This window comes from Lepidochelys kempii, chromosome 17 (genome assembly GCF_965140265.1).
Source record: "Lepidochelys kempii isolate rLepKem1 chromosome 17, rLepKem1.hap2, whole genome shotgun sequence".
Lineage (NCBI taxonomy): Eukaryota > Metazoa > Chordata > Testudines > Cheloniidae > Lepidochelys > Lepidochelys kempii.
The window spans coordinates 1,518,136-1,538,751 of NC_133272.1; the positions used below are offsets into that span (position 1 = coordinate 1,518,136).

Consider the following 20,616-nt stretch of genomic DNA (forward strand, 5'->3'; position numbering starts at 1 on the left):
CAGTCTGCTCCAGGGAAAAGAAATGGGACTGGATGTTTCTTGCAATGAAACTGCTACTATGGGAATGCTAACCGCCCACTTGTCTACAGCATACATCAAGAGGGTGATCGCTCACCCGTCATTCCATAATATCAGCTTCAAGCAAGCTGAGAAGATGATGGAGACCATGGACCAAGGGGACGTGATCATCCGGCCAAGCAGCAAGGGGGAGAACCACCTGACTGTCACCTGGAAGGTGAACGATGGGATTTACCAGCATGTGGATGTCCGAGAGGAGGGCAAGGAGAACGCCTTCAGTTTGGGCTCCACCCTTTGGATTAACACAGAGGTAAGAGTCGGTGGAAGCATGACTGGGGACGTGAACCTGGTGGAGTGAATCCCAGCCCAGTTAATGGGAGGTGAAAGCTGACTCAGCGTGGAGGGTGGGCACAGTCACCCCAGAGGAACTGCTGAAGGATTGAATGGTTTGGCGTTTCGAAGCCAGAGGTGGAAGCAGAAGCTGGGGTGCTACCACTCCTGGCTTGCAGAAGACGTTAGTACAAGTTGGCCATCAAACCAAAACCTTTCCTAGCTTCACAAAGCTGGGTGAGAAACATGGAACCGGCCATGGACAGCCTGTGAGGCTGGGAGCCGGATCCTGAGGGTTTACTCTTCTCACAGGTGCTTCCGGACTGTCTGGGAGCAGCTTCCAGTTTCCCTCCCTTCCAGTTCCTGAGCGAATGCTCGGCAGCCAGCCTCTCTATTCAGATTTTAGAGTAACTGGTGGCTCTGTGTAAAAGAATCCTAGAGATCAGTGTTAGAAGAGCCCATTAGCTAATCCAGTTCAGTGATTCTCAACCTTTTCAGGTCGCTGTGACTCCTTATCTGAAGTGTAAAAAACAAAACAATGCAGCCCCATTACATTTATTTTCTAAAGTTGTGAGGGGAAAATGGATCCATGAGAACAGTGCAATGCCTGTGCAACTAATCTGTTGTGTGTTTCAGGAGGCTGACCGAGAATACTTGACCTTGAGGAGTCAGGAATGAGATTTTTCCTTGCTTTAGATTGTTTCCAATGCCTCATGACTCCCCATTGCCTTTCATGCCCCCATCCCTGGGTCGGTTTCAACCCATCAGCTGAGAAACCCTGATCTAGTCCAACCACTGCAAGACAGTTTGCTGTGCTCCATTTGCTCCTTTAGTCTAAGGAACAAAGTGCTTCCCCTCCGAGCTTGTCAAATAGAATTGGGGTCACTGTTTATCCCTGAGACTGAAAGGCACTGAGCTGCCCACCACTTGCACTGTGCACATTAATCCTACAGAGCACGTGTCTAAGGGAGTGGGCCTCTCCAGGGAGCCAGGGCCCTTGCCCTGCTCTCCACTGCAGACAGGCAGTCTCGTCACCCTGTGGTGCCTTCCCCTCTAGCATTCGGGGTTAAGAGGGTCTGAGCCCCCAAGGCCCAGGCATCGCTCAGCGCAGCGGGTTCAGTTTTGCCTCTGGAGGTTCAGGAGTCAGACTCGGAATAAAGTGGCTCTTTCTGTGTTCGTTCCAAGGAATTCGAGGACCTGGATGAAATCGTCGCTCGCTATGTCCAACCAATGGCGTCTTTTGCTAGAGACCTGCTGAGTCACAAATACTACCAAGACTGCAGTGGTGGAGACAGGAAGGTGAGCCTCCCAGAGGGGCTGCTGCAGAGCTGTAAGAAGCAAAGCGCAGGAGCAGCTGGCTGCCCCAGATCAGTCTCCTGGCCTCTGTGTGAACACGAACCACTGAGTTCAAGTCCGGGGTAAAATAGAAGAGGTTCATGTGTTCTGACCTATCGCACAGTGCTTGTGTTGGTCACCTCCCCGCTTTGTGTCTGGGGGAGCTAGCTTGGAGCGGTAGAACCAGCAGAGAGCCTGGGCTGGCTTGCTGGGCCGGAATGTCTGAAGGGCTTTGTCACTGTCTACGCCAGGGAAGGGAGGACAGCCTGACAGTGCTTGCACGTCACAAAGACACGGGCAGAAAGGCATCTCTCCCTCTCCAGCTCTGCTGCTGCCCCACTCTAGGGGAAGGGCTCTCAGATGGGACATGAGTGCCCTAAAGCGGGATAAAGGGATGCTGCTCCCCTCACACCATTGCTTGAAGACTTGTTTGCAGCACTGACCTAAGTAAGCACGAGAGTGTCCATCTGGACCTCCCAGTTGCTTCCACCGAGTGGTTACAGCTGCCAGCCCTACGTGCCATACTCAGCATTGTGAAATGAGCCCTAGATGAAACCACTGAATGCTGTTTGTGCCTGGACACTGCCATGGGGAGGGGTGGGCTGGGCGGAAGCCAGCACTGCAGTGTTCTGAGGCCATCAGCGCGCCCCTGTGAGTCCTGGTGCTGCCCCCAGGCTGCACAGGGCATCTCAATGGAGCGTTTATCTCTCTTCCCCTCTAACCAGAAACTGGAAGAACTTCTAATAAAGACCAAGAAGGAGAAGCCAACCTTTATTCCTTACTTTATCTGTGCGTGTAAAGAGCTACCTGGCAAATTCCTTCTCGGATACCAGCCTCGAGGGAAACCGAGGTCAGTGGTGCATGTATGTTGTTTCGTACAGCTGGCTGTCAGTCATTGCAGGGCCTGGGCCTTTGCTTGTCCCCGGCCTGACTTTTCTTGGGCTCTGCTCTGGTTCAGTGTGTAGCAGCAGCCCTGACCCCTGGGGTTTGGTCTGCAGGTGCCTCACACATGTAGTCTCATCAGGTTGGCTGCCGATGCCTTTGACCAGGTGGCCACCATGAGCCATGTCCCACCCCTCGGCAGGGGAGAGTATGGATTCCCTTTGAGTATCCTCAGCAGTCCGCTAGCCATTGGCATTTCCTGAGTCATGGCCAAGTGTTACTGGGGCTGGGCTGGAAGCTGATGGAAGGCGGGTAGTCCCAGCAGAGTCTGTGGGTTCCTTTCTGATGCCCCCATCATCTCAGTACCATGTGCCCCACCCATCCCTTTCTCACGCTGTGTTGGGAGGAGCTGGTGATTGATTGCCAGCAGTCGGTAAAGTGTGCCGCAGTGCAATGTGCTCGTCTCTCCCCCTTCCTGACCTTACAGGATAGAGTATGTGACGGTAACACCAGAGGGATTCCGGTACCGGGGACAGATCTTCCCTACAGTGAATGGGCTCTTCCGGTGGTTTAAGGATCATTATCAGGACCCAGTGCCAGGTGACCCCCAAATCCTAATCACCAGAATTGTTCTGTCCTGCAGGAAATCAACTCGTGGGGCAGACTAATTAAGGGCTGGCTCATGCTCCATGGATAGTCTAAATGGAAATGGGATCAAGCATCTGTCAGCAATTAGTCAGATGTGCAGTTACAGAGCTGCTTCCGGTTACAGGGACTTGTACAGCCAGACACACACGATCTGCTGTCTGCCTGTATGTCAGCTCTTGCTCTGCCTTGCAGAGAAGTCTCTCTCCTGTGTTTGTGACTCATTCATTGCACCAGAAAGGGTCGGCGTCATCCTTGTGACTGTGCCACAGGGCTCAGTAAGAGAAGCTGGGCTGTGAAGCTCTGTTCTTTAAACATCCATGGCCTTGCTGATTGTAAACAAAGCTCAAAAACCACAAAGTGAACTTGGGGATCCAGATGGCTCGGGAGACCTACTGGAATGTCGGAAAATCAGAGTTTGATTTTGGTGACGTTCCAGACTCCCTGTCTGTTGAAATACAGAAAGGCTCCATTGATCTGAATGTGGGAAATGTTCCCAAGAAAACCAGATTAAAGTGCTTAGCTTTGCTTTTCATCCGCATAAACTAATGCTGTTTAGAAGGAATCTGTCTGCCAGGCAAGCAGCATGGTGTGGGCTGGGCCTGACCATTTCACTCTTATCTCTGTCCCCTACGTACCAGATGCTCTTTATTCCATTGTCCCTGTTTTTGAGCAGAGTAGCACCTTGACACAAGACTTTTGCTGGGATCTTTTAAAATCCTGGGTAGTAAGAACCCCCACTCAGATTTCAGAATTACATACTATGACAGGTTCCCCCCTCCTCGGCGTGTCACCTGGAACTGGGGTACCACTGAGCCCCCCGACCCACCAGCCTGGGCTCCCACTCACGCTTTGATGCTGTGACAAGCTGCAGACACGCTCTCGGTCTCACACTTTCACCAGCACACAAGTAGGGACACACCCAGCTGTAGTAACATGCAGACAGGCTTTGTGACTAGCCCCTGCACAGGAAGGCTATACAGCTAGGGCACTTACCAGCTTCCCAGGCATGCACACCCTGTCTGGAGGGTAAACGCAAAATTATATTGTCTTGCACTGCACAGAGAGCTGTACAGCATAAGCTCATGAAATTTGCCCCCTCCCTCAATGTGGAGGAAGATATGCAACAGCTTTTTGTCCCCCCAGTTATGATTTCCACTCACTAGTTTTTGACAAAACAAAACAAGTTTATTAACTCCAAAAGATGGATTTTTAAGTGATTAGAAGTGATAGCAAACAGATCAAAGCAGATTCCCTTAGTAAATAAACAAAACTGCTAACTGAGCTTAACACAATAGATAGGTGGGATATGAATTTGCAAATTCTCACCCTGAGTGATAAAACAGGGTGGCAGATTCTTAAGGCTTTCCCAGGTTTTCATACACAGGCTAACAATCCCTCTAGCCTGGGACCATCACTTCCCACAGTTCAGTCCTTGTTCCTCAGGTGTTTCCAGGTTTGTTGTTGTAGGGAGACTCAAGTACCCTCATGATGTCATTGTCCCCCTTTTATATCTTCTCCCCACTTGCTGGAAAGCTCTTTTGCAGTGATCTGGTCAAACCGCTCCCATGGTGTAGTGCTATCTCGGAGAGGAGAGGTTTCTGTTGTACACGGTTCCTGGGGTAATCCTGGTGCTTGTGTGCCTTTCCTCAATGAGCCATTAACATTGTTTGCCCTTTTTACTGTTGTACCTGAAAGGCTGCTTGTGGGTGTTTTCAGCCTCGCAACGTGTTTCAGTTACACACACATAGCCAAACTTCATAACTTCACACACGACGACAGCACATACAATCCAACAATATTGCTGTTTAGCAGATCAAGACTTTTAGAATGACCTCTCACAACGCAGACTTTGTACAAAACATATTCTAATTACATGACAGTGATGAATATTGGGGTGCCAGGGTGTCACACATACTCCTCTCTCTTGTTTCACAAGGTATCACCCCGAGCAGCAGCAGCAGGACCCGGACCCCCGCCTCCATCAATGCTACTCCTGCTAATATTAACCTAGCTGGTGAGTACCGGCCTGTCTCCTCGGTCAGATCTATGGAGGCTGACTTCGAAGCTAGTCCCCAGACCAGAGTCACATTCTCTTCCTGTGTCTTCACTTCTCGGAACTCGGTGTTTTCTCTTCTAGATCTGACCCGAGCCGTGAACGCGCTGCCACAGAACATGACCTCACAGATGTTCAGTGCCATCGCCGCGGTGACGGGCCAAGGGCAGAACCCCAGTGCCACGCCTGCACAGTGGGCATCCAGCCAGTATGGCTACGGAGGCAGCGGAGGGGGCAGCAGCGCGTATCACGTAGGTGTATCTTGAGTAGCTGAGCCAGAGGGGCAGGAATCAGAGCGCGCAGCAGCCTGTCCCTCCTGGAAGCGCCGCCTTCCTCGGCAGCATTAGAGACTGGCTGTGCAGGGGACAGCACAATGGGCTGCACGGATACCCAAGGGCAGTACAGACCTGCCGTGGTCAGCCAGCGGCCTAGCTGCAGCATTCAGCCCTGCTGTGCAGATTCCTGGGCCTTTTTCCGTGTCCCCAGGGCCGGGAACATGGGAAATGCAATGCTGGCTGCGAGGAAGGTGTGCCTGGGGTTGGTTGGGACCCAGTGGTGAGTGAGAGGGACACGAAACCACATGATTGTGCTTCAGTATCGGCAGCATGGAGCTGCACATGAAAGGGATTAGCTATGAAAATATGTGCTGAGCTTGCAGGGCTTTCAGCTGGGAGGTGTGCAGGCAGGCAACACTCCAGCTCTGCCTCATGCCCGAAGGTGGCCCTGGACTCTCCTCCCAACCCGCCACTGAGCAGTTCCCCGCGTGCGTCTGCACCTGCCCACTCCACCCACTGTCTCCGGCCCTCCATGGCGGCAGGAGGGGCTTGGCTTGGTTCAGTGCAGCAGATGCCCCCTGCCCCCTTGGGGAGCTCTCAGCTAAAACCCTCCTCCTTGGGGTAGGCACTCTGGACTTGACATCTGGGGCCTATCGCTCCCTGTTGGAGTCCCCACAAAACCCTCCAGTGGTGCTAGGCCGCGCCCTGAGGAAGGCATGGCGGCTTAGTGACGTGTAGTGAGGACCTGACCCTGCCTCCTGCCCTTTGTGTGGCTGCTCGCTGGGTAAAAGGTGAGGGAATGTGCTGTGCTCTGGGCGTCTGTCTAGCCTTGCTCCGGTGGTGCCCTGAGCCTTGCGCTAGCCTAAGCGTGTCGGTCCTCCTGCAGGTCTTTACAACTCCAGCACAGCAGCCAGTGGCCACCCCTCTGATGACCCCCAGCTACTCCTACACAACCCCCAGCCAGCCAATTACAACCCCTCAGTATCATCAGCTGCAGGCCAGCGCTACGCCCCAGTCCACCCAGTCGCAGCCATCGTCCAGTTCCAGGCAGAGGCAGCAGCCGAAGTGAGTAGCTCATCCATGGTGCTGGATGTGTGCAGCTCTCTGCTGTCTTTGAGCCACTCTTGCCCTGAGCACAGTGCAGGGCCACGCAAGCACGGCCCTGGCAGCAGGACCCAGGCTCTGCAGTAACTCTGCCTGCTGCCAGTAGGGGGCGTGCTGCACAGGCCGGGGGTGGCGGGTGGGGACATTCAGCATGTGCACCTGGAGAAAGAGCTGCATGGCCACTGCTCAAAGGGCAGAGGAAGCGGTGTCTGGGGAGAACTGCAGCCGAGCAAGGGTGAAGAGCGTAGTCACGGCCCATCGGCCCTGGGGAAGTACAGTTCAGGCCGTGGTGCTGATGGGGGGTGTAAAGAAGCCAGAGCAAGGAGCTGCGGGCTGGCCCCTTCTGACACTGTGGCACTGGATCAGGAATCGGGAACCCGTTCCTTGGCCAGGCGTAAGGGCGGAACTGACTCTGCTAAGGAAATTGGCCACAATGGGTCCCATTGACTAAAGGCCACTCTGCAGCTATGAGGAATCTGCTACCTCCGACGTAACTGAACACAGCCCACAGAGTTCTGCAGGCATCCTAGAGCCACCAGCTCAAGCTGCAGAGCCCGTGGGTCCCAGGGTCCCATCATGCCAGGCTGCACCTTGCTCTGAGTAACCGTGCTGGGGGAGGAAGTCTGCGTGGGCTGCCCTGTCACCTGCCTGCCTTTGAATAGGAGAGAGAGACTTTGGGGGCATCCAGTAGTGGCATCCTTCTGCGAAGGCAGCACCTGGGGAGGGAAACTGACCCTGTTGGGCTCCTGCTATTCGTATGTTTCACTTCCTGCTTTTGTCTGTGTAGGTCCAACAGCCACGCTGCAATCGACTGGGGGAAAATGGCCGAGCAGTGGCTCCAGGAGAAGGAGGCTGAGCGGAGGAAACAGAAGCAGAGGCTGACCCCTCGTCCATCTCCCAGCCCCATGATCGAGAGCACGCCCATGTCCATTGCTGGGGACGCCACACCACTTCTGGATGAAATGGATCGATAGGCCTTGCTGGACCTGACCCTTGACCTCTGTTCTTTCTCTTGGGAGGGGAGGGGGGAGGGAGAACAGCTGAGAACGAGTTCCCTTCCCTTCTCCACACAACTCCTATTTTATACTTCATAAAACTATGTGAAATGACACTTGGTGCGTCCACCCACATGAGCTAATATACTTGGCAGGGCTGGTATAAATACACACACACAGATCATAGGAAGGGATGCTGCAGACACCTCTGTGCACTAAACCTTGGTTCACCGTGTGGGAAGCTCAGCAAAACAGTTACAAGGGTCGAACGAGACCCTTTAGAAATGCACAGCGACCTGCTTTCACAGCCAAAGACTAGAAAGCAAACCTAGCTGGAAATGCAAAAGCTCTTGGCCTAGAGCGAAGTTTTATTTTGATCGTCATGTATTCTGAATGTCGCCCGTCCCCGTTCCGACCCACGGAACGAAATCCCGTGGGGGCTCGGACAACTCAACCCACATCCTCTGAAGTTTCTGCTCCTGTTTGCTTGGTGGCTCCTTGTATAGTGGGCTCTGCCAAACTCCACCAACTGCCCCAGCTGTATTTGCAAGGGTGTTCTAGCAGAGCAGCTCTGGGCTAGGGCTCTTGCCAGAGAGGGAAGCAGCTGTACGACAGGCTCATCCTCTCCTGGCTTCATTTGGGACAATATTTATTCAGTTGGTTTTTAACTTGGACTGCAAAGCAAAACCCTGGGTAACAGCAGCTTTTCCAAGAGTGAGCAAGACCTAAGGCACTGCAAGTGCAGCCACTCCTGTGGTGAGGAGAATGCGAATCAGCCTGAAGTGCATGTCCTCTGTCATCCCGCTTAGCTCTGTCCACATGTAACCGAAAAGGGTGAATAAATAGTGTTTCTACTGAACGCTAGTCTGGAGGTGTTCTCTTCTCATCCTGTATTGCCTGCCTCTGCTCTCAACCACGGATTTGCTGCAGAAGCAGAGTACAGCAGTGAACCAGGAAATGCCCCTCGTCTTGTGTTGCCCGAGTTGCCTGGTGGGCTGATGCTGAAGAATATTTTGTGTTGAATGTGTTGTGTGGGGTTCTCAGCCCAGCGTATCAGGGCGACACCCCTGGCACTGCCCTCCCCTCTGTCCTAGCAGGAGCCAGGCAGGAGGCTGACGGAACGCAGGTACTGTCTGTCCTGGGTCAGAAGCAGCCCTGCCAGAGCTGAGGGCTCTGTTCAATACACTTCCCTGTATTTCGCCACCTGCCTTCTCCAGGAGGATTTTGCCTGGAAGCAGGATTTTTGTTGCTCTTGATCTGTTAACATCACAACCCGCTCCTTGAAGTCCCAGAGGGCTCTGCCCTCAGCTGGGAAAGGAGCAGACAGCTTAGGAAACAAAGGTCCTGTTGCGTGCAAATGCCCTTAAATAGCAAGAGATGCAGGAGACAAGAAGGTGAAGCTGTTCTCCCAAGGAGTGCAGGACCTGGTTTCCCTACAGCATATCCCCTTTGCTCCCCAGGGTGCTGGCCTGGCTGCATCCCTCTCCTTACCGTGCAGGCGGGCTCTGCTCGGGGGTAGATTAACAAGCATACTAACCTTACGCTGTTTGTTTATTTTGTTCAGTTCTGTATGACAGGAATTTGACTGTGGAGTAGCTTCCTGTGAAGGAACCTGCCAGAGAGCCATTGCGCTTCGTCTGGCCGCTCCTTCTGGCTGTCTTTGGTTTTAGTTTTTTCCCTTTCCATCAATAAAATTCTACTTTTGGGATGTCGATTGTACCCAGCGTTCTCCCTGCCTACTGCACTAACGCGCTCCGCTCTGTAAGCCACCTCCTGCCCTGCTCTGGGGATGCCAGGTTGTCATGGAGTGTGGGGGAGTCAGGGCCCTGCACCCCTCTTCCTGGGATTCACCGTGACACTCCGTCAGCCAGTAAACTGGAAGGTTTATTGGACAACAGGAACACAGTCTAAAACGGAACTTGTGGGTACAACCAGGACCCCTCAGTCAAGTCCTTCTGGGGGGCAGGGAGCTTGACCCCAGCCTTGGGGTTCCCTGCTTTCCACCACCTAGCACAAAACTGCAGGCTCTCTCCTCTAGCCTTTGTCCAGTTTCCCTGGCAAAGATGTCACCTGGCCCCACCCCCTTCCTGGCTCAGATTCCAGGCTCATCCCTTGCTCTCCCCTCCCCAATGCAGACAGTCCCCGTAGAACTAGACGCCAACCCCGCTCCCTCCTGCGTCACACAAGTGTAGCTGCCCCGTCTCTGTTCTACCAGCACTTGTGTGGCTCTAATGATGGCATGGCCTGTAAACGCTCAAGGGGGCACGTCCCTGAGCTACAGGCCCTGGCAAAACATGCAGCAGGTTATGAGAAGTGTTAGCCGCTGCTGTAGAGAGCCTGCGTTTCCTCCCTTTACGCTGCTGGGCCCTCTTGCTGCTTCGGGCTGGGGCGTTCCGGTTCCGCAGCATGCATGTTGCAGCCCGGATAACGATAACGCTCCTGCACCAACCTCTGCTCGGGCGGGGTGGGTTTGGTCTGATCTCCACGGGGGAGATTGGGAAGATGTGTACGAGCTGCTGCTAGTAGGAAATGGGAGCCTGCGTTTCCCATTTGTATCCCAGGCCCTCCTGCAAGTCGCAATCCCCTCCCACACCCTGCCTCCTTCCCCAGAGGAGGCCGCAGCCTTCTACGCTACATCGCTCCCGCTTGCACCCAGGACATCGCTTGAAAGACTCTGCCTAGCAACGCTTGGCTGAGCTCGGAGGCACTGCACTGTGGTTTTAAATGTCTCTCTCCGGCTAGCGCTCTGCCCCCTTGCACGCCCATGGCCGCTCGGTAGGAGTGCAAAGCTTTGGAAAGGCCGTTCCCAGGGTTAGGCTCGCTCTGAGCTGCACTGCTGTGGCTGAGTGACAAGCAGCACGCTTGGCTCTGTGCGGGGCCCATGGTAAGTAGGCTGCTCGCTTGTGATGTGTCTGGGTTCTCATGATCCTTTGTCCAAGGGCGGGGGAATGGCCCATCCTCTCCGGAGCAGGGGCTGGTCTCTTACGGTATTTGAAGAGTCCTGCAGGATGCGGTGGCAGGTTTAAATCAGTATCTCCCCAAAAGTCTGAAACTAAACGCTCCTGTGCTTTTTGCTTTAGCATTGCATGCTCTGAGTGGCTGGGTAACGCTGAGAGGCCTCCCTGCATGGACAGGCACACGGCCCTCCCCCAGCACCTCGTACCTGGGCCCTATGGCTGACACTGAGATAAGGATCATCTTGCCAAATGCTGGTTTTAAATGAAGGCTTTTTTAGTCTCCTGAGAGACTTGGCTAGAATGGCTTGCCTGGCTCCAGGGTGGAGCTCACTGAAAACAGGGCTTCTCCCATGCATTGGTGGATCTGTTTTCCAGCATGATCTTTGCATCTCTCGCTCAGTGCAGAATGAGAGTGGGAGCAGGGCTTTCCTGAGCTGTGTAACTGGGGCAAACCTCTGCCTTATGCCTTCTTAGGTATTCATACACGTTTCATCCAAGTGCTTGGCTAGTGCCTGCAAGACCTTGAGCCCATTGGGGAGCTCCTTGAGGCACATCCTCCACCCCCTTGATCTCCCAGTGGCTGCAGCAAAGCAGCCGAAGTCCACACAGTGAGAGACCTTGACTCTTAGAGCCGCAGGCCACACAGACAGATGGGCGCCCTGCCTCGAGGACACCACAGAATTGCAGGGTGCGTGGGCATGATGTTAATGTTCACAAGTGACCCTCCAGCTGCTACCACCTGTAGGTACAGCACAGGCTGGGCTCTGGCCTGGGTTCCCGGCCCATAGGCGCTGGTTTGGCATGTAGCTTTATGCAGGGCACTGACCTGTTCAGTCAAATGGAGTTAGTACCTGCCTGCGGGCCAGAGGGTTCGTGTGTAAAACTCAGCACCCCCCATTGCTATCACTGGAGCAGGGCAGAGAATTATTGTTATAAACCCCCAAGCTCTGTAAGTGGCTTGAGAACTGCTACAGCAGCAACCCCATCCCAGCTAAGCAAGAAGCTGCAGTTGGTTAATGAATGCCCCAAATCAAGGTACTGACCAGCCGTGCTAAGGCGGGGTCAGGGCAGGGAACCGCCTGCCCTGCCCTTAACTCAGTGCGGGAAATCTGCATGCCCATCCTCCCACTGCCATTCCTGCCCTGCCAGCTTGCAGGGAAAACAGCTCCGTGCCTGAGCTGAGCGTTGAGAAATGAAACCGCGTTAATGGTGAGGAGTAACTCAGCCTAGTTCTTTAATAACCTGCGCCCCTCTCATGGTCCAACACTTGGACCAAACAGGATACTTTCTCAAAGCCCAAGGCGCTGTCTGCCTGGCCTAGGCCAAACAAGCACCCAGTTCACAGAAACACACACAACTTGCTTTTCTTTTAAGTGCTGCCCTGGGAGGGTCAGGTGCTGGGCTGGCCTCCGAGCTGACCAAGGGCTGGGAGCCTGAAGAATTTTCCCCTTCTGCTCTGCCCAGTTCTCTGGCATCTGCTCTCACAGGGTCCCATTGTGCTGCTGTTTCCCCTCCAAACACTGGGACGCAACCAGGGTTGTTTCTTTGTGGGTGTGCAGGAAGAGCAGCCCCCGTCACCGTGCTCCAGGCCCTGGAACCAGCAAATCTCTGGGAGTCTAACTTTAAAAGGCACCCAAGCAGGGGGTGTTGGCGCTAAGGGGGGTATATGCTGTGCCAGCAGTGGCTGGGTGGGTGTTTACTTCCTAGGGGGCAGTTAGCATGAGCCCCAAAACTTCAGTAAAGCAAAAAAGGACCAGGGCCAAAGTATCTCTTGGGAACCCCTGATGCAATTACCCATTTTGGGGAGCAGGGGAAATACAGGAGCTGAGGTGGGATCAGGAAAGCAACAGCTGAAGAAGAACCACTAGCTCTGCACACTAGTGCAGTGATCACACGCGTGCTCTCCCTCGCCTGTTTCTACCCCTCCCCAGGGACTTTCATCTTGCCTAGACCCTTCAGGGCAGGGACTGTGCCTTTCGCTGCATGGCCAGAGGGGTGCTGCCACGGTGACTGCCGGTCTGCTCCGCTGGTGGAACAGGCAGGCTTTGCCGCCCCGCAGCTGCACGAGCAGGGGTTTCTGGTCCGTGCCCTCCGCTCTGTAGCAGGCAGGGCTCTCCCCATTCGGCTATGCTAAGCCCAGCTCTCTTGTTCTTTTGGCTCCGTGCTGGATTAGATCTGGAGTCTTTCCTGTTCCTTGTCCCGCTTTACAAATGTACGAAACTGCATTGTCACCTCTTTCCTGGACAAACATTTCAACGGCGCTGGTGACGCAGCAGCCAAGTCACAGAGGACTCCCTGCAGCAGGAGCCGCCCTGCACGGACACCCTGCCAGCAGCAGGAGCTCCATCTCATCGGCCCTGCACGGACACCCTGCCAGCAGCAGGAGCTCCATCTCATCGGCCCTGCACGGACACCCTGCCAGCAGCAGGAGCTCCATCTCATCGGCCCTGCACGGACACCCTGCCAGCAGCAGGGTCTGGGCTGGACGGGTTAGGTATAGAACACTAGCATGGTACCATCTGCTGCATTGAGCTAATTTATTACACTGGCAAGCTGCTCTCTTGGGGACGAGGGGAAGGGCAGCCTTGGCTGCAGTGAGTCTCAGACAGGCCTGGGCAGAGACTCCGCTTTCTTTCTCAGGCGCTTCCTTCCATTTCTTTCCCGCCTCCTCTTCCTCCTGCTAGCAGCTGGGAACGTGGGCTGGAGAGTAGGTAAAGGCCTTGTTTTCCACTGCCCCCAGTCACTGTTTTCAGCCTGCGCTGTCCCGTGTGGAGTCAGGGTCTCCTCCCGGATGGGGGCATCGTTCAGGATGGCATTGAATGCATCCTCCTTCCCCCCAGAGTCCAGCAGCTTGTTTCCCAGCTCCCCCAGCCCCAGATGCTTAGGGAGGAGGGAGGCAGCATCTGCAGTGGGGGTGGGGAGCCCCAGCACCTCAATTTTGGAATGGACTTTCTTCTTTTTCAGCCCTTTTCCTTTCATGGTTTTCCTCCCTCTCTTCTTCCCTTTCCCCTTCCGCTGGTTCTTGGTGGGGCTCTCTGGCTTGGGCCCAGTGGGCGCAGACTTCTGGGAGCTGTCCATAGCCCGTGTGACAACCTGGCCTGGGGGTGGGTGCTTTGTCGGAGGAGGGGCCCATCTGCCCGTGCTCTCTCTAGGTGGGGGAGTGCTGGGCTGGGGCGCTGGGCTGGAGGGAGCCCTGTCTGAGCCGGCTGCCACTTGGTCTATCAGTTCCCCACCAAACTCATAGAGCACCGGCGCCCGGGGGACCGCAATGGCCACGGTGTTGTACTTCTTGCACCTTGAGAGAAGTGGGACGAGAAGCAGAGTGAGGGGGGTGCAGCGGGAGGGGCGTGGGAGCACCCCAGGCTCCCTGGTCAGGACTTACCAGATGTACAGATAGGGCTCCACGCACTGTTCTCTGTAGGTGAACTCAAAGCAGGGCACCTGGATCACGTTGAAGAACGCCTGGCCCACCACGCGGGAGGCAGTGTCATTCACCTGCCTCAGGCAGCCTTTCAACCTGCAAGGGCAACGCAGAGCCTCAGGCAGGGTAAGAAAGGGGCACGGGGCCTCTCCTGCCAGGCTGATCTGGGCGCTGGCCGGGGCAGCGGGGGAGGAGCTGTCACGGGACTTCACCGGCTCTTGTTCCTCACCCCCTGCAGCAGCCTGTCTCTCGGAGCAAGCGCTGCGGTGGGGAGAGCTGTCCAGTGTCTCCAGCACAAGGCCTCAGGGCAGCGGGACTGGTTTGGGAGAACTGTGGCATGCAGGTTTCTAAACAGGAGCCAGCCAACAGGCCCGGTGACGGGGCCTGTAGCTGCTGCCAGTGGGCAGCATTGTACTCCGTGCCAGTTAACTAACCCTACCCGTCTCTGGGGCCTTCCGTCAGCGGGTAAGCTGTTCCTATGCCTAAGGCCTGTGCCCTGGGTGCTGTGATCAGGTCGACCAAACCCCCGGGGCAGACGCAGTGAGGGGGGCGGGTGAATTCTTCCATCCACCGAGTGACCTCCTCTGGGAGAGATGGCTGAACCACGTGGACTGGAGAAAACCCTCCCACGTGTGTGGACCCACCCAGAGGCTGGGTCTTGGCCCAGGTTACAAAGAAAGCCAGTAGCCTCAGCCTGCCCTGCAGCAGCCTGTTCTCCAGCGCCCGCTCGGCTCTGCTCCCGGCAGGGGGGAGAAGTCGGGAAATTCCAACCCCCTGCCGCTGCCCAAGCTGTCACTACTTTGTGTTCAACAGCCGGGGCAGCGTATCCCCCCGGCCCGACGGCATCCCCTGGCCGTCGGCCATGGCTGGCTCCCCCGTGCAGCCCCGGCAGCGGGCCGGGCCGGGCCCCGCACCGCAGGTCGCAGGTGCAGTGGCTGATGGTATGCCAGCGGAGGTTCCGGTAGCCGTACTGGTACGTGAAGGGGTGGATGACGTGCTGACAGTGGTCGTGCTCCCGGCAGCACTTGTCGGTCTCCCGGTGTTCTCCTGGGGGGACGAGGGAGAGAACACCTCAGCCCCCAGCGCCGCACAAGAGCGGCACGCCGGAGCGGGCCCCAGCGTGAACGCCCGAGGGCTGCCAGCTCTGCGGCCGGCAGGCCTGAGGCAACAGGCTCCGGGGCTCTTGGCACACGTGGGGCCCTGCCTCCCGGCTGCTGCTAGTCTGCCAAGGCTGCCTTCCAGACTCGCTGACAGCCCTGCCCCTCCCGCTCCTCCTCGCTCCCCTCAACCACCCTGCACCCAGCCTGTGCACACCCCCAAAGCCCCCCACGACCCCAACCCCACGACCCCAACCCCACGCCACCCCCAAAACCCCGTCCGCCTCCCACATGTCCCCCAACCCCCCCACCTCCCACGGACACCCCCAAAACCCCGTCCGCCTCCCACATGTCCCCCAACCCCCCCACCTCCCACGGACACCCCCAAAACCCCGTCCGCCTCCCACATGTCCCCCAACCCCCCCCACCTCCCACGGACACCCCCAAAACCCCGTCCGCCTCCCACATGTCCCCCACCTCCCACGGACACCCCCAAAACCCCGTCCGCCTCCCACATGCCCCCCAAACCCCCCACCTCCCACGGACACCCCCAAAACCCCATCCGCCTCCCACATGTCCCCCACCTCCCACGGACACCCCCAAAACCCCGTCCGCCTCCCACATGTCCCCCAAACCCCCCCACCTCCCATGGACACCCCGAAAACCTCATCCGCCTCCCACATGCCCTCCAAACCCCCCCACCTCCCACAGACACCCCCAAAACCCCATCCGCCTCCCACATGTCCCCCACCTCCCACGGACACCCCCAAAACCCCACATGTCCCCCAACCCCCCCACCTCCCACGGACACCCCCAAAACCCCATCCGCCTCCCACATGCCCCCCAAACCTCTCAGACATGCCCCCAACCCCCACACCTCCCATGGACACCCCCAAAACCCCATCTGCCTCCCACATGCCCCCAAACCCCCCCCACCTCCCACGGACACCCCCAAAACCCCATCTGCCTCCCACATGCCACCCAAAACCCCCACACATGCCACGGACACCCCCAAAACCTCCCCACACACTCCCAAAGGCCCCACCCCAAAAACCCACATGCACACCCCCAACTACCCCCCCCACACAACCCCCTCACACAGACACCCCAAAACCCCCACACACCCAATGCCCCACACCTCCCATGGACACCCCCAAAGACCCCACCCCCTCCTGCATGCATCCCCAACAACCCCCACGTGCACCCCCAACCCATCCAACAACCCCCAACAGACACTCATAAACCCCCCCTGCACACCGCAATGACCCCACCCCCCCATCTCCTCCACACACACCCCAACGACCCCCGCTCACACCCAAACACACCCCCCCACACACCAACCTCTGCAAACGCCCCCACTTGCCCCCTCACACTCACACACAGGGTTCACCTGCCCCCCCCCGCGGGGTGTGTTGAGTGATCAGTCACTGAGCACTCCGACCCCCCCGCCCCGCGTCTCCCGCCCCCGTCCACACTCGGACTGGGCGGGGTAGGGGGCTGCGGTTTGCCGCTCCTCGCATAGATCTGCTGTGGGGGGGGCCCGGCTCCAGCGCCCCGGGTGGTCCCGGGGGGGGGGGTCCCGACCCGGCTCCAGGGCCCCGGGCAAGGCGGGGCGGGGGGGGGGGGGTCCCGACCCGGCTCCAGGGCCCCGGGCAAGGCGGGGGGGGGGGGGTCCCGACCCGGCTCCAGGGCCCCGGGCAAGGCGGGGGGGGGGGTCCCGACCCGGCTCCAGGGCCCCGGGCAAGGCGGGGGGGGGGGGGGGGTCCCGACCCGGCTCCAGGGCCCCGGGCAAGGCGGGGGGGGGGGGGGGTCCCGACCCGGCTCCAGGGCCCCGGGCAAGGCGGGGGGGGGGTCCCGGCCCTCACCCAGCTGCTCGAAGCTGTCGGCGTTGCTGCCGGCCCCGCACCAGAGGGTGCCCGGGTAAGTGAAGCCCCGCTTGGCCCGTCTGCGGGCGGCGCCTCCCGCCGGCTCCGGCCGCCCCCGGCCGGGCGCCCACGTGGCGCCCAGCGGCTGCCGCCCGCCCGAGCCCGGGGAGCCGGCGGGGGCGCAGGCGGGGCCGGGCTGCCCGGGGCTCTCGGCCCCCCGAGCCGCCGCCAGCAGACACAGGAGCCGCAGCGCCACGGCCCGCATGGCCCGGCCGCCTTCAGCACCGCGGGGCCAGACAGCGCCTCTCCGCCGCCTTATCAACCGCCCGGGACCGCCCCTTCCCTGCCCCTTCGCCGCCCTCCTGCCCCGGGACCGCCCCTTCCCTGCCCCTTCGCCGCCCTCCTGCCCCGGGACCGCCCCTTCCCTGCCCCTTCGCCGCCCTCCTGCCCCGGGACCGCCCCTTCCCTGCCCCTTCGCCGCCCTCCTGCCCCGGGACCGCCCCTTCCCTGCCCCTTCCCTCCCCCCCACTCCCCCTCCTGACCCCTCTTCCCCCCCGACCGCCCCTTCCCTCTGTCCCCCCGCTACTCCCTCACCCTCCTCATCTACCCCCAGACCCCCTCCCCACTGCAACTCCCTCTCTGCCCTTCCCCCTCCCCATATACTGCCCCACGAGCCCCCTGCCCCCTCCCCAACCCTTCTACCCTGCTCGCATCCCCTCCCCCATCTCCTCTCCCCACGCCCATTCCCCATCTCTCTCTCCTCCCCTTCCCCCCCCTTTGTTCCCCATCTCTCTCTCCTCCCCTTCCCCCCCTTTGTTCCCCCTCTCTCCTCTGTCTAGGGAGTCCCCAGTTGATCTCACCCCAGATGGCAGGGTGGGGAGGGGAGTCCAGGGACCCTTCTGAGGCATGAGGCAGCCATGGACAGAGAGGGGATGCGGGGGGGGGGGCATTTATTTGCACTAGGTGTTCCCAAAGATCGGGTGGGATGCTGGGCTTTAACCCCGCAAGGAGGGCAGACGGGGCCTGTCTTCACTTGGGGTGGGGGTAGAAAGACACCTGCTCCCAGTGCAGGCCCAGAGCATGCTGGGGGGGTGGGGAGGAGACAAACCCAGTCCAGGGCTGCAGGTTGGTCAGGTTTCCCTAGGAATGTCCCTTTTCTGAGCTAGCTGAAAGGTGCCCGGGCCCTGGGATCATGCCACATGCCCTGGTGTTTGGTGCCCCAGAGGTGGCAGCCCTCGCCCAGACCCAGGGCTGTCAGGCAGGGCAAGCTGGGCCTCCCTCTGGAGCCCGAATCTGTAACGACAGCCATGACGCCTCTGTGAGCATCTGCAGCCCCCCATCCCCAGCTAGCTGAACTCATTCAACTCTCACATTGCTCTCAGCTGAGCCGCCGTCCCTCCGGCACCAAGGATGCAGCCACCTCTGGGGTGAAGGTGGGAGCCACCACCCAGCACAATGTGTGTGGGGAGGGAGAGGTTTGGCCAAGGGCATCAGGAAAAGCCCCTTGAGTTCTCGGTACCAGCAAAGCAAGGCTCACAGAGGAACCGGCACGATGCTGGATGTATCTGATGGGTCTGAAGGGTTGGGACAACCGTGCCAGGGGGTGAAAGGGGCTGTCAGCCCTGGGGCTCAGACCCCCAAGCCACTGCTCTGTGGCAGCCTGGCACCGCACCACACTGCTGGGCTCTGCCCTGGTGCTGACGGGTCTGTTCTCGCAGGAGCTCGGGTTGTGCCACGAGAACAATGAGCTCGTCCTGCCCCTCGGGGGCTCTGGGGGCTCTGCAAGGGGCTACAAGGGCTGCTGGGTGAGGGGAGAGGGAGCAGACCCTGCCTGGCTGATGCCTGAAGAGCATCTTCTGGGAGCTGTGTGCATCCCATTGCTGGCCTTTGATGGGAGCCCTGGGGAACACAGGGGTTTCCAGAGGCCCCCTCCAGCTGTGAGACTGTAGACCAGCCTGTGCTGAGCCCAGCCACTTGGTTGGGACCAGGATTCCACATGGGTGGGTGAATCTCTCCCGTCCTCAGCCCTGGGGGCAGCTGGCCCTGCTCTCTGTGCGCAGCCGGGAATGGCTCCATGGCCTCTGGGACCAAGACCGGCTCTTCCTGGTCTCAGCCAACCTGCCCCAATACCCTCCGCGTGGGTTTGGCTCAAGCAAGAGACCCAGTCGCGTGAGGTGCCAAGCACCCCGTCAGCAGGCGGCTCAGACCCTCCCAGGCCAGGCTCTGTTCAGCTGTATTCCCAGGCCTCAGCCTGGCAAAGAAAGGGTTAGCGCTTAATCTGCCTTCTTCCCTTCCCAGGCCTCTGACCGAGAGTTACCCCCAAGCCCCCTCTCCTGAATTCACGGCTTCCAAGGGGCGGGCTGAGCCTGGTTGCCTGGCAGCCTGCAATGGGGTGATGTTGCAGGGCCCATAGGACTCAGGCTCCTTTCAGATTTTGCCTCCCCCTGAACACGCCATCGGCTCTTTCATGTTCCTGTGCCCGGAACAGGGCCCTTTGTGATGCAGCAGCCAGGCCAGTGCAGGGGGAGTCACCCGCTCTCACACCACAGGCCACGGGAATTCATGCCAAGAACACCTCTTTCTTTGAGCATATTAATAAAAGTTGCATTAAGGAGCCTAGAGACCGGGGCTGGATTATGGAAAAGCCACACGATCTGCTGGGGCCTTTAACATGGGGCTGGCAGCCCCTGTGCCGTGGGCTCCCGCTGGCTGGGCTGCCACCTGAACCTCCCAAGGCAACGCACCCTGTTCTCACACAGGCCAGGCGCTGCACCCACCCTGCCCGGCTATGGGCTGCAGGAGTTTTCTGGCCTGGCAGCCTCCGGGGGCCCCAAAGGTACCCGGGGGTTGATGGCGTGGCTCAGGGCTACCTCCCATTCCCGTGATGCAGCTGGCAGAGGCCACAGGCTCCGGCATGCAGCGCTTGGCCTTGCGCTGAGCAGCCCTGCTTGTGCACGAGCAGCACACTGGGGCCTAGCGTACTCGGGAGGAATTCGGTTCTGGCTTTGGCCCAGGAGTGTCAGGCCTTGGGCTTTCAGCAAGTTCCTGCTGCCACCCTGCAGCGGGCAAGCCGACAGCCCCCTGGCCTTTGGATGGTACTGGGGAAGGGGCAGGTGAGCTGGGGGGTTCCCCTCTAAAATCTCTGGCCATGAATTGCAGCCTGACACTGCCCCCCATGTGCCCCATTTATGAACCCTGCCTGCCAGGCAGTGTATGTAACCTCTGGGCAGCTCCTTCACACCGGCCTGGAGGATGGGGAGGGATTACAGCCCTGGCACTGCCTCTGTCTCGTGTCTTTCCTCTGGCTGTGAAGCCTGGGCACAGCCTGACCCTGGCAGCCAAGGAGGTGAGATTGGTGGCACCACATGGCAGGCAATAGGGGACCATGGGACTGCAGGGAATTTAAAGGGGAAATGGTGCCAGATTCAGGGCTGCTCTCTGTAACCCATGGCCCAGGTAGTGGTGTGACGAAGTGGGACTGTTCTTAATGTTTCCTCTGAATAGTGTGGGGGGTGCCTTAGTTTCCCCTATACAGTTCTTAAGTATCTAGGTGGTGGGGTAAGGGTGTATGATCCTTGCAGAGCCCTAGAGGGCAGGTGTGTGCAGGGGTCTGGACACAGAGAATGGCCAACACTC

General features: G+C 58.4%; 2 protein-coding genes across 3 annotated transcripts in view; one reads left to right on the forward strand and one right to left on the reverse strand.

Moving 5' to 3' along the window:
• The window catches only part of SUPT6H (SPT6 homolog, histone chaperone and transcription elongation factor), a 32,038-nt gene extending 23,539 nt beyond the window's left edge, over positions 1 to 8,499 (forward strand). The window contains exons 29-36 of one of the 2 annotated variants that reach the window (XM_073315812.1): positions 90 to 328; positions 1,534 to 1,647; positions 2,409 to 2,533; positions 3,053 to 3,165; positions 5,150 to 5,227; positions 5,351 to 5,517; positions 6,428 to 6,606; positions 7,433 to 8,499. In XM_073315812.1, the coding sequence (XP_073171913.1) occupies positions 90 to 328; positions 1,534 to 1,647; positions 2,409 to 2,533; positions 3,053 to 3,165; positions 5,150 to 5,227; positions 5,351 to 5,517; positions 6,428 to 6,606; positions 7,433 to 7,619 (1,202 nt within the window). In that variant the 3' untranslated portion in view covers positions 7,620 to 8,499. Of the gene's footprint in view, positions 1 to 89; positions 329 to 1,533; positions 1,648 to 2,408; positions 2,534 to 3,052; positions 3,166 to 5,149; positions 5,228 to 5,350; positions 5,518 to 6,427; positions 6,607 to 7,432 lie in introns of those variants that run through there. The other variant, XM_073315813.1, reaches the window with a different exon arrangement.
• Positions 8,500 to 13,120: 4,621 nt separating this feature from the next.
• On the reverse strand, positions 13,121 to 17,245 carry PROCA1 (protein interacting with cyclin A1). The gene is made up of 4 exons (XM_073316002.1): positions 16,981 to 17,245; positions 14,933 to 15,065; positions 13,980 to 14,114; positions 13,121 to 13,892 (listed from the first exon to the last, which is right to left on the reverse strand). Exons 1-4 carry the CDS (start codon positions 17,243 to 17,245, stop codon positions 13,199 to 13,201), a joined length of 1,227 nt encoding a protein of 408 aa, XP_073172103.1. The 3' UTR covers positions 13,121 to 13,198.
• Positions 17,246 to 20,616: the final 3,371 nt, after the last annotated feature.